Source organism: Anomaloglossus baeobatrachus, chromosome 6 (genome assembly GCF_048569485.1).
Source record: "Anomaloglossus baeobatrachus isolate aAnoBae1 chromosome 6, aAnoBae1.hap1, whole genome shotgun sequence".
Lineage (NCBI taxonomy): Eukaryota > Metazoa > Chordata > Amphibia > Anura > Aromobatidae > Anomaloglossus > Anomaloglossus baeobatrachus.
In genome coordinates, this window is record NC_134358.1 from 200,196,028 (window position 1) to 200,213,363 (window position 17,336).

Below are 17,336 nucleotides of genomic sequence, written 5' to 3' on the forward strand. Positions count from 1 at the left end.
TAAAATTGCCCATTTTTCCTGCTGCCAACCCAACTTAAACAGAATCTGTCAGCAGGTTTTTGCTATACAATCTGACAGCACCATGAGGTAGGGGCTGAGACCCTGATTCCAACAATGTATAATTCACTAGGTGCGACATTTGTGACAGAATCAAAATTTTTTTCTGCTGCAGATTTAGGAGAGCTTGGACTGTTGAGCCCTGTGCAAATCCACCCACACCACTGAGAATCACGTTTATGTGTACAGTGTACATTGACAGAAAGCTGCTAGTCAATGCTGAAGTGGGATTAGACAAGGAAGCATGGGACAGCTAGTCAGAAAGTGATAATCTCTTGCTGATTAAACACTAAATTTATTGAAACAGAAATACACACCCTGGAAGAAGGTTCTCAGCTCCTACATCATGCTGCTCTCAGAACACATAGCAAAAACCTACTGACAGATTCCCTTTAACCCCTTCACGACCATGGACGGATATATCCATTATGGAGAGTGTCCCGTTAAGCCCCGCCCCCTGCCGAGGGCAGGCGGCGGTGGTCGGCACACATATCAGCTGTTTTCAACAGCTGACATGTGTGCCTGTGTGACGCCCTGGACTAGCCAGGCAGTCACATACATACCAACACACACACCCCAAAAGAGTCAGTTCAGTCTTGGAGGTGAAAGTGAGAGGTCACAAACTGCAAGTGTCTGGGTTGGAGCCCGGACACTGACAGCAAGGTTGGCACACGGTGGTGGCCGTCTGCAGGAGTTGGTGGAACTCCGCAGAGCCGTAAGGACCGGGGTCGGGCGTCGACCCGCCGGTACCGGACCGGGGAACAGAGTGAAGCTAAGCACACAGGCAGGGCCATCGGACCCAGACCAGGCTTGGAGCCGCCGTCAATAGTCAAATCCGAGTGTGACAGGAACCCCAGGGGTTTCCTAACAACCAAGTCCCAATTGAAGGCAACCGTCCACCCAGAGAGGATATACAGCCACCGCCACAGGCTAGAGATCCAAGGGCCAGCGCCTGCGGGCAAAACGGGCTCCTACGGCACCTATACGCCGGGGAGCGGACTACCGGTGGGCAACCACAGGAGTCAAGAACATTCTCAAAGGTGCAGGGAAAGACAGCCACCATCAGCCGTCCGGGGAGAGCACAACAACAACACTGCATCCGGCTGCGGGACCCGTCCATCCGGCCGTTTTGGTTTACCTATGACTCTGTCAGTGATTGTCTGAGTGAGTACACCAATGCCGCCCGGCACCGCGCCACGCAGTCCCTGCACCCCAGCCATCCAGCCTCCCCGTTACACCATCGGGCCCCGGGATCACCAACCCACGGAGGGAACAACATCTCAGCTGCACCCTACCATCTCTCCCGGGATCCCCGTTGCCAGCAGCGGTGGTGCCATTATCACCACGACCCGTGGGTGGTGTCATGAACAATCTCCCTAACCAAACCAACCCTTTCCACTCTCGGGTGAGGAGCGCTGCTCGAGTCCCCGGGTCCGGTCCACCGCTCGAGCCACCGAGCAGCAGCAGCAGAAGCCCCGGACACGAGCGTGGCGAGCGCGTCCCCTCCGCCCGCGACAACTTGGCATCACGAACAGGATCAAGCCGATCTACTTACCAGTAGAAGTGCACCTTGCAGTCTCCGCCGGCGGCGTCCAGCCGAAAAATTGAAAGCGCCGCAATCTTTGGAGCGAAGATTTCCCGCTCGAGCGTCTTCCCCGAGCAGGGAAGGCGCGAAAGCGAAGCCCCGCCCCAACAAGCGGAAGTGCTAGAAAGAACCAAGGGGGGCGGGTGAAAGCCTGCCTCATGTAGCCGAGGGCATAGGAAGCGGGGACGCTAGGACCCTGAAACATATCCCGTTCCTGGAGGCCGAGCAAGCAGGATGTTCTTTCCGTACAGCAGGTCCACGCCCGGAACAGCGGCGTGGGTGGAAGCTCGGGTAGCACAGTTAAGCCGCAGGCTGCAGACCCGGCTCCAGCTCCTTGTGCAAGAATGGGAGGCTGGAATGGTGGAAGTGGTGATGACCGTGCAGGCCCTTGAGGCGAAAGCAGAGTCAGAGGAGCGGGTGAGTGACCCACGCCCCTGTGTCCCGGAGGGACCGGTCGCTGGGGCCGAGGGGCCCGGTCTGCCCCGCTCAGCCTGCTGCGTTCCCCACTGCCCATGTTGGTTGATGCCACCCCGCCAGTCGGCCCGCTGCTCCCGAACCCGGCAACAGATGACATCGCTCCCGCCCGCGAAGATCCACCTGCAGGCGCTGCCCGCGGACGACAGCTTGCTCGGCCAGCACCGACCCCGCTCCCCTGGAGGGTGCCCGCTCCCCAAAGGGAGCCATCCAGCCCGGAATCGGCCGCACCCGAAGAGACCCCAGCAGTCCCCCCTGGCCAGTACAGAGGTGGAAGATAGCCCGCCTCAAGCCCGGAAAGTGACGCTGAACGCTCCCAAGCTCCAGGCCTCGGCTGAGGCTGCGGAGGGTTGCCGCTGCAAGGCAGCAAAACAGGCCGCAACACAGCAGTGCCCCCCTACCCAGAAGGTGCCGGTCGTGGCCCGCATCGGGGGGGTACCTGCTGGGCCCAACCCCCGCGCTAGAGGAGCTGCCATGTTGGGAGCGGCAGCCAAACCTGATGGGCCGAGAGATAGAGGCCCGGGAGAAAGAGAAGGCTGCTATCCTGGCCCGCACTGCAGAGGCAAAGGACGCTCTCCGGAGAGCCTCTCCTGAAGCTCGGGGCCCGATCTTTGAAGGTCAAGTCTGGCAGTTCTACCCCCGGCGTGGATGGGGGTTTATTCACGAGCCAAGCCTGGGGGTCGAGGTGTTCTTCTCCAGGCGAGATGTGCACAGCCAGCTGCCCCTGGGTCATCCGAAGTGTGACCTCTGTGCGGGCGAGTTGGTCACCTATACCTGCCACCTGGGAGAGAGGGGCTGGTTCGCCCTGGATGTCCAGAGAAGGGTGAGCCATGATGACCTTTAGCAGCCCCGGTCAGCTCCTCCGCCGTACAGTCCCAAGGTGGATCCGGAGGAAGTAAGTGGCGATGGTGACCTCCAGTAAAAGCAGCGGTCCTCCGTTGCAACCAAGTTGTCCCCGTTGGGACCTTCAGCACTTTGAATGAATGAATAAATCTGAATCAACTGAAGTTTTCACCTGATTGTCGACAGTGATTACCCGGCCGTTGCCAGCAAATTGTCCCCGGAGGGACCCTATGTGTTTACTGCCCACATGAGAAACTGCTCATGGACATGGCCGAGCACTTGCAGGCCTCCCACGAACTAGTGGGCTCTTAAATAGTTTGGTGGGCTGGTTCCCATCCATGCCGCCTCCGGAGAGGCAGATTGGAGGAAGGGTAAGCAGCAGAGCAGGCTGGGGCCCGGCCACCACCAGGACCGGAGGCCATCCTCCGGGGGTCAGGGGGCCCCCTGGATGTGGGGTCCCCTGAAGTGACAGCCAGGTGCGAGACACCGTACCCGTTCCCGCTTGGGCAGCCTGGACCTGGACTGGGGTAAGGGGGTGCTGCCCACTTCTTAGGGGCAGCATCAGGGCTAGGTTGCTTGGGTGGGAGACCGGATGACCGTGAACTCGTCCGTTTAATAAAAATATTTTGAAACGTTAAAAGTAATGCACCTCCGATAAGGGAAGACTTGAAAGTATGCTTATGTTGAATGTTTAATATGTTATTTATCTTTTTACAGTTTGAAACAAAAATAAAATAAATAAAACCAGTGATGGACGGGCAGCCCACGGACGGTCTGCATTTTACCAAGGGGGACTGTGATGCCCTGGACTAGTCAGGCAGTCACATACATACCAAGACACACACCCCCACCCTAGGCAGTTACAATAGTCAATCAAAAATCCTTGTTGCCTCCCTCCAGGGTCTGATGTCCACACCAGGTGGAGCGGAGCCAGGCGGTTAGCCCCACCCACCGAGGAGTTCACAGGCCTGGAGGCGGGAAAAGAGTCAGTTCAGTCTTGGAGGTGAAAGTGAGAGGTCATGAACTGCAATTGTCTGGGTTGGAGCCCGGACACTGACAGCAAGGTTGGCAGACGGTGGTGGCCGTCTGCAGGAGTTGGTGGAAATCCGCAGAGCTGTAAGGACCGGGGTCAGGCGTCGGCCCGCCGGTACCGGACCGGGGAACGGAGTGAAGCTAAGCACACAGGCAGAGCCATCGGACCCCGACCAGGCTTGGAGCCGCTGTCAATAGTCAAATCCGAGTGTGACAGGAACCCCAGGGGTTTCCTAACAACCAAGTCCCGATTGAAGGCAACCGTCCACCCAGAGAGGATATACAGCCACCGCCACAGGCTAGAGATCCAAGGGCCAGCGCATGCGGGCAAAACGGGCTCCTACGGCACCTATACGCCGAGGAGCGGACTACTGGTGGGCAACCACAGGAGTCAAGAACATTCTCAAAGGTGCAGGGAAAGACAGTCACCATCAGCCATCCAGGGAGAGCACAACAACAACACTGCAGCCGGCTGCGGGACCCGTCCATCCGGCCGTTTTGGTTTACCTATGACTCTGTCAGTGATTGTCTGAATGAGTACACCAGTGCCGTGTGGCACCACGCCGCGCAGTCCCTGCACCCCAGCCATCCAGCCTCCCCGTTACACCATCGGACCCCGGGATCACCAACCCCCTACCCACGGAGGGGACAACATCTCAGCTGCACCCTACCATCTCTCCCGGGATCCCCGTTACCAGCAGCGGTGGTGCCATTATCACCACGACCCGTGGGTGGCGTCACGAACAATCTCCCTAACCAAACCATCCCTTTTCACTCACGGGTGAGGAGCGCTGCTCGAGTCCCTGGGTCCAGTACACCGCTCGAGCCACCGAGCAGCAGTAGCAGAAGCCCCGAACCCGAGCGTGGCGAGCACGTCCCCTCTGCCCACGACACCTGCATGTTGCGAGTGGAATCGCTTCCACTCTCAACATTTAACCCCTTAAATCTCGCTGCCAAAGTCTGGCAGCGAGATCTATATGCGCGCGGCCATGATTTTTACTTACCGCCGCCCCCACCGGAAGTCACGTGCGTGATCACGTGACTTTCGGTGGTTGCCATCGTAGCACAGGGTCATGTGATGACACCTGCAGCTATGAAGTTTCACTTTCATTTTCCCTCGGCCGAGAGCAGAGAGAGACAGGAAGTGACTGAATCTGCTGTTTACAGCTGTATAGCTGTGATCAGCAGATAGATAAGAGCGATCGGATTACTGATCGCTATAGCCCCCTAGGGGGACTAGTAAAATTAAAAAAAAAAAAATAAAAAAAAAAAAAAAAAATAAAAAAAAAATTAAAAAAAATTAAATTAATAAAAAATATAGTTCTACCTCTGTACAAGTCACTAGTGCGACCGCACTTAGAATACTGTGTACAATTCTGGTCCCCGATATATAAGAAGGACATAGCTGAAGTGGAGAGGGTGCAGAGGACAGCGACCAAGATTATTAGAGGAATGGGTGGGCTGCAATACCAAGACAGGTTATTAAACTTGGGGTTATTTAGTTTGGAAAAACAAAGGCTTAGGGGGGATCTAATCACAATGTATAAATATATGAGGGGACAGTACAGAGACCTTTCCAAAGATCTTTTTACACCTAGGCCTGCGACTGGAACACGGGGGCATCCGCTACGTCTTGAGGAAAGAAGGTTTAATCATAATCACAGACGAGGATTCTTTACTGTACGAGCAGTGAGACTGTGGAACTCTCTGCCGCATGATGTTGTAATGAGTGATTCACTACTAACATTTAAGCAGAGCCTGGATGCCTTTCTTGAAAAATTTAATATTACCAGTTATGTATATTAGATTTTATGACAGGGTATTGATCCAGGGAACTAGTCTGATTGCCGGATGTGGAGTCAGGAAGGACATTTTTTCCCCATTGGAACTTGTTTGCCACATTGGGGTTTTTTTGCCTTCCTCTGGATCAACATGTTAGGCTACGGGTTGAACTAGATGGACTTAAGCCCGCTACACACGCTTCAATATATCTCACAATCCGTCGTTGGGGTCAAGTTGTAAGTGACGCACATCCGGCATCGTTTGTGAGGTATCTGCGTGTGACAGCTACATGCGATCAGGATTGAACGCAAAACCGTTGATCGCAAACACATCGTATCATTCTCTAGAATTGAGCGTTTTGTTGCACGAACCTAGTCAATTGTAACGTGTGACATCCCTCATACGATTTTGTTGTCTGATGCTATGTGCGCAGGTGTGCGCTCTGCACCGCAGCTTAAAAAAGGTCTGCTTCAGAGCGCAGCTGAAAAGCTGCGTTCTGAAGCGCCTCACAATGTCTGTCATGCACTAATCTCTGTCAGTCCGTCACTATCTCTGTCCCTCACTCTCTGTCCATGTCAGTCTATCCCCCTCTCTCATATACTCACCAATCCCCGATCCCCGGCGCTGCACAGCATTCACACTGCTCCAGCGGCTTTTACTGTTTTGAAAAAGCCGGCCGCCCATTAAACAATTTCGTATTCCCTGCTTTCCCTGCCCACCAGCGCCTATGATTGGTTACAGTGAGACACGCCCCCACTCTGAGTGACAGGTGTCACACTGCACCCAATCACAGCAGCCGGTGGGCGTGTCTATACTGTGTAGTGAAATAAATAATTAAATAATTAAAAAAAACGGCGTGCGGTTCCCCCCATTTTTAAAACCAGCCAGATAAAGCCATACGGCTGAAGGCTGGTATTCTCAGGATGGGGAGCTCCACGTTATGGGGAGCCCCCCACCCTAACAATATCAGCCAACAGCCGCCCAGAATTGCCGCATACATTATATGCGACAGTTCTGGGACTGTACCCGGCTCTTCCCGATTTGCCCTGGTGCGTTGGCAAATCGGGGTAATAAGGAGTTATTGGCAGCCCATAGCTGCCAATAAGTCCTAGATTAATCATGTCAGGCGTCTATGAGACACCCTCCATGATTAATCTGTAAGTTACAGTAAATTAACACACACACCAGAAAAAATCCTTTATTAGAAATAAAAACACACACATATACCCTGGTTCACCACTTTAATCAGCCCCAAAAAGCCCTCCTTGTCCGGCGTAATCCAGGATGATCCAGCGTCGCATCCAGCGCTGCTGCATGGAGGTGACCGGAGCCGCAGCAGACACAGCCGCTCCGGTCACCTCCACACAGCAAATGAACACAGCCGCGCGATCAGCTGCTGTCACTGAGGTTACCCGCGGCCACCGCTGCATCCACCGGTTGGTTAGACAGATAAGTAATCAGATTAACTTCTGTAGTTGGATTACACATAAAACATAAAAATGTAAAACTTTAAATAAAAAAATCTGAACCATAAAAATAGAGGTAGATGATCTGGCAACAGAACACAGAAGAAAGGTGTAATAAATACCAAGTGAGCCTGAGTCTAGACTCACTGAACACAGGAAAAGGAATTGCAAATCTAAAGGGAAACTGTACAGTGAGCCTAAAAAGAACACTGGTCAACACTAGCATTGGTGTAAGTATGGAAGAGCCATTGACAGTCTTCCAGATGATTACCGGAAAACATTGGGTAGAATACTAAGCTCACCATTAGCACCACGTCCATTCATATTCTCCTTAATGTTAAGCTACCTCATGTTATATGCAGAAAATAAGTCTATATACTATGGTTACATATATTACCGTAGCTAAATGTGTGGATGTATGTACACACATATTTTTATATACATGATTCGCAAAATTGTAGGAAAAACGTTCAAAAAATGCTTGGAACAAAAATTCAACTTTTGAACATAAAATGTTTCAGAAAAAACATCAACAAAATAATTTACGAATTGCTAGCAAAATAGTAGCAAAAACAACTTCAGGATGAAAAACGCTGAGAAATTACCACATAGAAGGAGCGTTTCCTGAAGTATTTCTGCATTAAAAACTTGTTATTTTGACAGACTCGAGTAAACTCTGTTTACACATAGCCTAACTCAGACTCATGCTTTCTTTTTTAAAGGGATTGTACATCACCAAGGTACTGTCATCAGATTTGTAGGTGTCTGATACCCAAAGCCCCAACCAATCAGCAATTATTAGATTATTGTAATCGGCTGTTCTCCCACACTGTAGCTGAGATCTAATTGCAGTGGGAAATGTGCTGTTCTGGCTCCTTACACTGCTTACTTTCAACCATCAAAGAAGCTTCAAACAAATCTTAATTGTGTTATCTGAGACTTTTTTTTCACAATGTGCCTATACACTAAAGGGCATGTTACACGCTACGATTTATCAAACGATATGTCGTCGGGGTAACATCGTTAATGACGCACATCCGGAATCGTTTGACATATCGTAGCGTGTAACACAAATGAGCGACTGTGAATGAGCAAAAATACTCACCTTATCGTTGCTCGTTGACACGTTGCTCATTTTCAAAAAATCGAACGTCCTTCTGTGCTCCAGTTGTTCATCGTTCCCGAGGCAGCAGACCTTGCTCCGTGTGACACCTCAGGAACGATGAACACATCTTACCTGCGTCCCGCCGGCAATGCGGAAGGGAGGAGATGGGCGGGATGGCCGGCTGCTGTGTGACGTCGCTGCGACGCCGAACGTCCCTCCCCCTTCAGGAAGTGGATGTTCACTGCCCACAGCGAGGTTGTTTGGAAGGTAAGTACGTGTGACGGGGGTTTACGACTTTGTGCGACACGGGCAAGAAATTGCCCGTGCCACACAAACGATGGGGGCGGGTGCGATCGTACATGCGATCGCACGAGAAATTGAAGCATGTAAAGCAGCCTTAACAAGTAGGTAGTTGCTAACTACCTGACTGTTGTGCCCAGCAACGATCTCTGCTTGCATAGAGCGGTCACAGACTGCTCCTACTGGCACTTCAGTGTTTTCTGCCAATGTCAAGTCGACAGAGTGGAAGACTCTTTTTCTGCTCTGCTGTGATGATGGGGAGTGACTGCCAATGTCATGCTAATTGATAACTGGTTCCCTGTTGCCTAATTTAGAGAAGCCAGCTGTCAATCAACATGACGTCATCAGTCACAACCCATCGACAGACCAGCCCAGAAGAAGAGCTGCTCTGTTGACATGAAGCAGTTGAATCCCCGGCAGGAGTAGTCAGTGACCGTTCTGAACCACCACCAGGTATCACAGTTTCTTCTAATAGTAACTACTTGCCTGTTAGTTTTTACGCACATAGTAAAAAAACAAATATTATGCCTAACCCTTTAAAGGGAACCCGTCAACAGGTTTTTCCCTTATGAGCTGCGGCCACCACCACCATTCTAGTATACTGTATATAATTGCCCAGGCCGCTCTGTATAATGTAAAAACACCTTTATTATACTCACCTAGGGGGCAGTCCAGTCCAATGGGTGTCGCTGCTCTCAGGCCAGCGCATCCTCCAACTTGTGCGATTGCCATCTTCCTGGCCAGCCCCATGTGCATGATGCATCCTGCATCATCCACGCAGAGGCCTCCATTGTGCTCCTGCGCATGCTCACTTTCATCTGCTCTGCTAAGGGCAAATCAAAGTACTGTAGTGCGAATGCACGGGCGGTCTTTGACCTGTCCTCTTGCCTGCACATTATAGTACATTGCTTCGCCCTAAGTAGAGCAGATGAAAGTGAGCATGCGCAGAAGCGCAATGGAGGCCTCTGTTTTGATGATGCAGGATGTGTCATGCACATGGGGCTGGGCAGGAAGACGGCAATCGCACAAAATGGAGGAGGCGCTTGACCAAGAGCAGCGACACTCATGGTGAGTATTATAAAGGTGTTTATGTTCTACAGACCGGCCTTGGCACTTATATACAGAATGCTAGAATATTATATATAAGGGCATACAGGTGGTAGCCACAGCTCATAAGGGAAAAACCTGGTGACAGGTTCCCTTTAAGTCAAATTTGAAAGTGCAATGACTTTATTGTTTTCAACACTATTTCCCAATAGGTAGTTTCTTCTCCTTTTCAGATTCTTCAAACTAAAAGAAATATATCCATATATCATTCAAAGTGAAATATTCAATATAATTATATAATAGATTTTCTAAGCCAGAAAGTAAGTGTTTTCCCCTGTTAATTTGCTTGGCAATAACTGCAAATATATTACTCAATATTGCTGATACCATAAGATCTGAATACTGTACACATTCTTAAAATACTGCAGTTAAGAGGGAGAATTCTTTTTCCAATTTTAAATGCAACACAATTGTTTCCCCTATTGTCCATGATCACGTGTGCGTGTAGCTAAAAATCTAATTCAAACAGAGCATTGGACAAACAACTCCTCTGAAAATTAAAAGTTCAAGAAGTGCAGAGATCACACATGCCACTGACACAGAGCAAAATCTTTGTTATTCAAATTCCAGTGGATTTTCCAATCATGGGGAACATGATTTACATAAAATCACCATCTTTACACTAGTTCTAAAGAATAATTTACTGAAAGAAAGTGACAGAAGCACAGACTTTCTGCATAATAGATAAATAAATAGAAGCTCATATATTATAGACTCTGTACACTGGGAGGCTGGATAGGGTTGATAGAAATACACTGTAATCTTTCATTCTGCCCTTATCGCACTAAGGACATCTGCAAGGGGTTTGTATGTTCTCCCTGTGTTTCCGTGGGTCTCCTCTGGGTTCTCAGGTTTCCTCCCACACTCCCAGACATAGTGATAGGGAGTAGATTGTGTTGAGCCCCAATGGGGACAGTGATGATCACATTTGTAAAGCACTATGGAATTAATAATGCTATATAAGTGAGTAAAATAAATACTTGTAGCTTCCGCCTTCTAACTCTTCACTATACAGACCAATAAAATAAAACTTTTCATCCTGCTCCTGAAATATTGCATCTAGAGCCATAATACTGGTATAATTTTAAAGCCAAGATATTGATACCAAAATCACCGCACAAGCCCATAAGCTGTGGCAATAATTCCACATACTGAATATGTAACTGTGACAGGTATTAAACAATTTCTGGGACTAAAATATTAATGACCTATCTTTAAATAATCTATCAATATCAGGCTGGTGGTGGTCCAACACTCAGCACCCCCTCGGCTCAGCATATACTTGGTGTCACACCCACCAAAATCTTTGAGATATTATGTGCCCGTTCTTGGGTACTGTTGCCCGGGTACCATTGAAGAAAATGTGATCTGAGCTGTGGTACACAGTAATGAACGAAGCACAGTGTACAGAAACCTAATATTTCAGTTCTGTACCCTGAACAGCCGGAGCCAAAGGGCCTGGTAAGAGATGTGTGGTGGGGGTGCCAAGTTTGGACCCCATCCATCTGATCTTGATAACCTATCCTATGTGATCAGGAGCTTTGTCCCACGCAACCACTTTAAGACATCTTGTTTTCTCTGTAAGTTATTATTTTAAAATGTGGGTATGCAGTGCAGATTTCTCAGCAAGGGAGAGGAAGATCTGTAATTTCAAGAAAATAAACTTACAGTAAGGTCGCCTCTAATAGCAAAGTTCTCCGGTTTGACATCACAAAGGTGGAGCCGATGAGAAAACTCGTTGTCAAACTGATGGACCATATCTAAGAAACTGATGGCAATATCAAGGAGAGCGTTCATCTTTTCCTCACCTGTTTTGCATTGACCAACAACTTCTTCCAAGGAAAATAGATTTTGTTTCCAGGATTGTCCAGCACTGAGAAACTCTACTCCATAGAAGTGTCCACAGGTTCCGACCACACGGAGGACATGTCTACTAAAGTCCTGGAGCAAACTAAAGAGTAGATATTCTTCTTGCTGGTATAAAGACCACATACTTGCAAGTTCCACTCTCCAGTTCTGACTGAGTTGCCTTTCAGGCCACAGAGGCAGTAAGGTACTGTTAGGTAAGTCCAAACCCAGAGTATTTTTAATTTCCACAGCTACCATTACAAGAAGATCTGTGTCTGTAAGAGATGGAGCATCAGATTCATCCAAAAAGGTCGGAGCTTGAAATTTGAAAAAGGCGTCATTTTTGGATTTCAGGATTACTGATGTGCCTTGCCAGTCAGCTTGTAGAACTTTCTTCCCCCGTTGGTAATAAAGACAGTGCTTATACATCAGTTTTTCAGTCACACATAGATCTTCACACAGATCTCCGGTCACAGTTCTGGTGTTGTAGTCATAGCACTACAAATGGGAAGTTAAAGATGAAAAATTAGGAAACATGAATATTAAGTATTGATATCTATAATTTATAGATATACATTATGTATAGTTAATTATCTATTATGTACTGTCAATTGACATACCAGGTTAGTAATTACGATAACATACACACATACATGCTAGGATTATTTGTATAGAAATATGATTAACTGAACAGAACATTTTGGATATGTGCATGGCAAACAAAGGGAACACCACTGCAATCAATCTCATGAAAATCCACAATTAACCAAATGAAGCAGCTGAGGTAGATGTTAAAACATAAAATGAGTGATATTTTAATAAAAAGCTATTTATTTGCTTTATGAAAAGTGCTGCCATACTATGGATAAGTCAGCTAGGTCTTGCTTGAACGATGCTACTTTACTAGATGTTTCAAGTTTGTGACTTTCAGGTATATGCCACTATCTCTTAAAGGATTGCTGCAACCATTTTTTTAATATAAAGAATGAACCAACTTTTCAAACAGTCTAAATAATTATATCAATAGGTAATTATAGCTACAGACTACAAACAAACCTTGTGTAGTCTGATGAGACATTTATATACCTACATGGATGGTGGACACTCTATTTTACAGCATATTGTCTGCATCTTTATACTTTATTGTTGCTTACCTCTTTCTTTGAATGAACTTACCAATTTCCTAAGGGGCTGTATACCCATTAGATAGCTGTTGGTGAAATGATGGTAAGGGCAAATATTTAACCAGTAGCTAGTTCTACCTACGCTTACATGTACAGGAGCACTTGTTGAGTTTTGTGCTCCTATGTTCTGTATGAGAAAGCCACTTTCAGATTCCTCTGGAGGTCACTTATCTCACAAAGTTAGATCAAAAGAATTGGCAAACCGAAATCAGACATGCCAGATCTAGTGATGGGCGAACCCCCCCGATGTTCAGGATCGGGAGCCTCATCTGAACATTTTGTAAAGTTTATGTTCGGGTTCTGAGATAACGCGAACTTGCGTCCGAACCCCGAACTTTGACTTTACAGTTATGTGATGGGGCTGGGCTATAAAATAAAGAATATAGTTAATAATAAACATTGTCATACTTACAGGTCCCGCGACGCGTTCTGCAGACTCTGTCTCTTGGCCGCTTCTGCTTCTGGGTCCGATTATTGCTGTGCCCTGGGTAACCACCACTGACTACCGGATCTTCCATGATGCCATAGCCATGTGACCAGTCTGGTGTGAATGTTGTATTACCTCATGGGTTACATATTGGTCACATGGTTATGACATCATGGAAGGTCCTGTAGTCAGTGGTGGTTACCTGGGGGCACAGCTGACTGGCCTCAGCTATGCACTTGGGTAAAGTCTCTGACTGCTCTTAGCTGAGTCTGTGAGCAGACCTGTGTTTGTCTCCTCACACAGATGTAGCAGAGCTGAAAATGCTCTCCTGCCTTTGGACTATATTGGAGAGGTTTTTTGGGTAATAAATATGCAGACCTAAATGTATTCTGTTTTATTTGTAATAAAATATTTTTTTCTCTGTGTTGTTATTTTATTTTACTGTTAAAATAACAGGCGATCACAGACACTGTCACAGAGTGGGCATCTGTGATTGGATACTGGAGTAACATGAAACCAGCCTATACATTCTAGCATCTAGAATATATGGGCAGATTCAACGTTACTCCAGCAGCGAATCCCAGACACCCATTCTGCGTGACAGCATCTGAGATTCGCTGTTGGGTCCCTCACACATATAGTAGTGTAAAAATAAATAAATAATTACAAAAAATAACGTAGCGCTCCTCTGAATTTTTGATTCTCAGCGCCACCCCCATCTGCCTGGCTTTACCTTGGCTGGCAATCAAAAAACAGGGAAGCCCATTAATTTTTTTTTTAATTATTTAAAAAAATAATAAAAAAAAGTGGGTGGGCTCCTGCCTTATTTTGATCGCCATTCAGGTAACATCAGGCAGCTAGGGGCTGGGATTCTCAGTGTGGTAAGATCCAAGAGTTCTGGTCCCCCACACAAAAAACTGCAGCCCGAAGTCACCCCTGGAAATGGCGCATTGTTTCTTAACGCCATTTACAGGCGCTTTACCCGGCTCGGCCAGCAGCCCTGATGGCGGTGGCACACTGGGTAATAAAGGGGTTAATACCAGCTTTGTATTCTCAGCTGGTACAAAGCCCGAAATTCATGGTATGATGCCAAATTAGACATGGCCACCATGAATTTTCTAGTAAACAGTAAAAAGAAAAACAACACATAGATTTTTTTTATTAGAAATAAAACAAAAAAAAATTTAGAGACTCCATCTTTCTTATAAAAAAAATCCTTTGTCTGACGTAGTCCACAGGTAGTGCAATGTCAGCTCTGCTTCATCCTTCTGTACAGACAAGAATCTATACAGTGTGAGCAGCAGGGAGAGCCATGTCAGCTCTGCTTCATCACTCTGTACAGACATATACAGAGCGAGAAGCAGGGAGAGCCATGTCAGCTCTGCTTCATCACTCTGTATAGAGCAAGAAGCAGGCTGATGGTGAGGGTGTGATTCCATTTGCATATGACTTGTGCGAGTCTCGCATTGCATCAACCTGCACAGCCAGACACTCTCCTGACAGGAGAGCCTCAGCTGAATGGAAATACATGCAGCCAACCCCCTCCTGTAAGGAGAGTGTGCACTGTGCCGGTTGATACTGATGCGAGACTCGCACAGTGACAAAGTTAAATTGAGTCCATGAGCCATGGATTCGGGTGAACCACGACGTCACCGTAAACACGTCCAAAAACAGCCGAAGACTGCCGAGTGACAGCAGTGCAGTGCATACCCCTGGAAGTTAATGATCGGTCCTGGAAGCAGAAGCGCCCAGGAGACAGCGGCAGATCGGGTCTGCAGGACGTGTCGCGAGACCTGTAAGTATAATCATAATTTTTTTTTAATAATGTGCTTGTTTTTACAGCCCCTGGACCTGAATTGGCCCTGAACTATAACACGAGCTTCCCAGGAAAGCTTGTGTTTGGGATCGTGTGCATGAACACTATGTGTTCAGTACGGACCCCGAACTTTACAGTTCGGGTTCGCCCATCACTAGCCAGATCCTTATCACCCACAACATCATCTGTTGAGGGAGAGTCGGGCTTCCTCCATACACATTAGACTGTCATTCAAGCACACCAGTCTTTTGGGATATCAGCCAGTAACATGGAAGATTTGAAAGGTCCAAGAAGAGCTTGGTTCGTATTAGAAGATGGTGGTGGCACGGATGCCATTCACTCCCAAGATGCTACAAAGGCGGCACTTGGAAAGAGTTTGAAGATGCAGAATAAATTGAGGATTGGCATTTATGGGGAGAGATTAGGCTTGATACTTGTGCAGAACTTATTGGAGCTACAATCATTCCAGGGCCTATTTCGCTTGTAAGAAGCATCCCATCAATTAGAACCTGAACAGCCTAAACTGACATGAACTAGATGTGATTGCAGTTTTCAAAAAGCCATGCATAGCTTTGCCATCACAGGAGCATATAATAAGCTAGCTCAGAAACCACTTAAGAGATTGTGGGGTCTATCATTATGCTAACTGGTGAGAAAAGAGATATGCAGATGAACATGCAGACCACTGGTGAAGTTATGTAGACCAAGATATCGCTGGCCTAGGTGAAGTTAGTGCAGGAGGGTCCACTGTGACTGTCATGGTGGGAATCCAAGATGCAAATCTATTCATTGGTGCAGTCAGGGCTGTGAAATGTACCAACTCTGAGGGCACTAGGAAGCTCAGCATAGGTCTGGTTGTCTGGAGACCTGAGGAGCAGTTTAAATAATTAACTTCTGCAGTGTGCTACAATACAGCAAAATAATTAATTCAATTGATTGGACACCCTGAGAAAACATGAACTTAGGTGATAATGAAAAAAGTGGAGATCTTAAGAATCAGGGCCTTAGGGTGTACAACAGGCTGAGTTGAGGAAACATCTGGCTCTGTGTGAAATAACACAGCTATTAGGTGAGACATTTGTGAAGTTAACAGGTGTCAGGGATAGGTTATATTATTCTCTTGTAATCTTGGCCTTCCTGTGTGTATCTTTAACCATTACGCTTTGTGTATCATTTGAGTATAGTAACCAACTGAAGTTCTCAGCCTTCCCAAAATAGCCACAGCTGTAAAATATTTGTACCACTGTAATTGGACGTCACAATGTTTGAACCAACCACAGGTCTCCTAACCTGATTTTAACAGGCTCAGATATGCCTATAAGGCTGTTATGGTGGGTCAGGTGACACAGTGGCTGATGCATACATTGAGGTCCACATTCTGACCGTGAATATCAGACATGTGAAACCAGCCTTTATCTGTCTTACACAAGTTTTGACTACCATATTTTTCGGACTATAAGATGCACCGGACCATAAGACGCACCCTGGTATTAGAGGAGGAAAATAGGAAGATAAAATTTTAAGCAAAAAATGTGGTCATGAAACACTGTTATAGGGATCTGCTGCTGACACTGTTATGGGGGTAATGTCCCCAAATTCTCTACTAAGGTACCCCATCCTGGTAATGATCCACCTGCCTTGTATATGTACCCCATCCTGGTATATGCCCTTATCCTGCTATATACTGCAATCCTGCTATATACTGCCATCCTGCTATATGCCCTTATCCTGCTATATACCCCCATCCATCCTGCTATATGGCCCCATCCTGCTATATGACCCCATCCTGCTATACGGCATGTATCCTGTATCACACAAAAATATAAACGTTTATATTCACCTCTCCTCGCTCCATGCAGCATCGCTCCTCCCCCTGTCTGTGGCGGCAGCAGCACTGCTGACCTGTGTGGAGCCATCACTGTTCCCTGCAGCATCGCTCGTCCTGCTTTCTGCCGCTCAGCTGACCTGCGTGACTAGCGGCACGCACAGCGATGACGTCATCTCTGTGCTCACCGCTTGCTACACAGATCAGCTGGCCGGCAGACAGGAGGAGATCGCCGTGCTGCAGGGGAACGGTGATGGATGAGTGTACTGATTCACTGCCCCCGGCGCTGACCTGTGTGGAGCCGTTCCCCTGCAGCATCGCGATGTCCTCCTGTCTGCCGGCTGATGTGTGTGGAGAGCTCGCACAGCGATGACGTCATCTCTGTGCTCACCACTCGCTACACAGATCAGCTGGCCAGCAGACAGAAGGAGATCACGGGGCTGCAGGGTAACGGTGACGGGTGAGTGTACCGTACTTATTCACTG

General features: G+C 47.7%; 1 protein-coding gene across 1 annotated transcript in view; it reads right to left on the bottom strand.

The window, feature by feature from the left end:
- Positions 1-17,336, bottom strand: part of DIPK1C (divergent protein kinase domain 1C) — a 149,951-nt gene that overhangs the window by 84,576 nt on the left and 48,039 nt on the right. Inside the window, exon 2 of the mRNA XM_075316419.1 lies at positions 11,420-12,097. Within this exon, the coding sequence (XP_075172534.1) occupies positions 11,420-12,097 (678 nt within the window). The remainder of the gene's footprint in view (positions 1-11,419; positions 12,098-17,336) is intronic.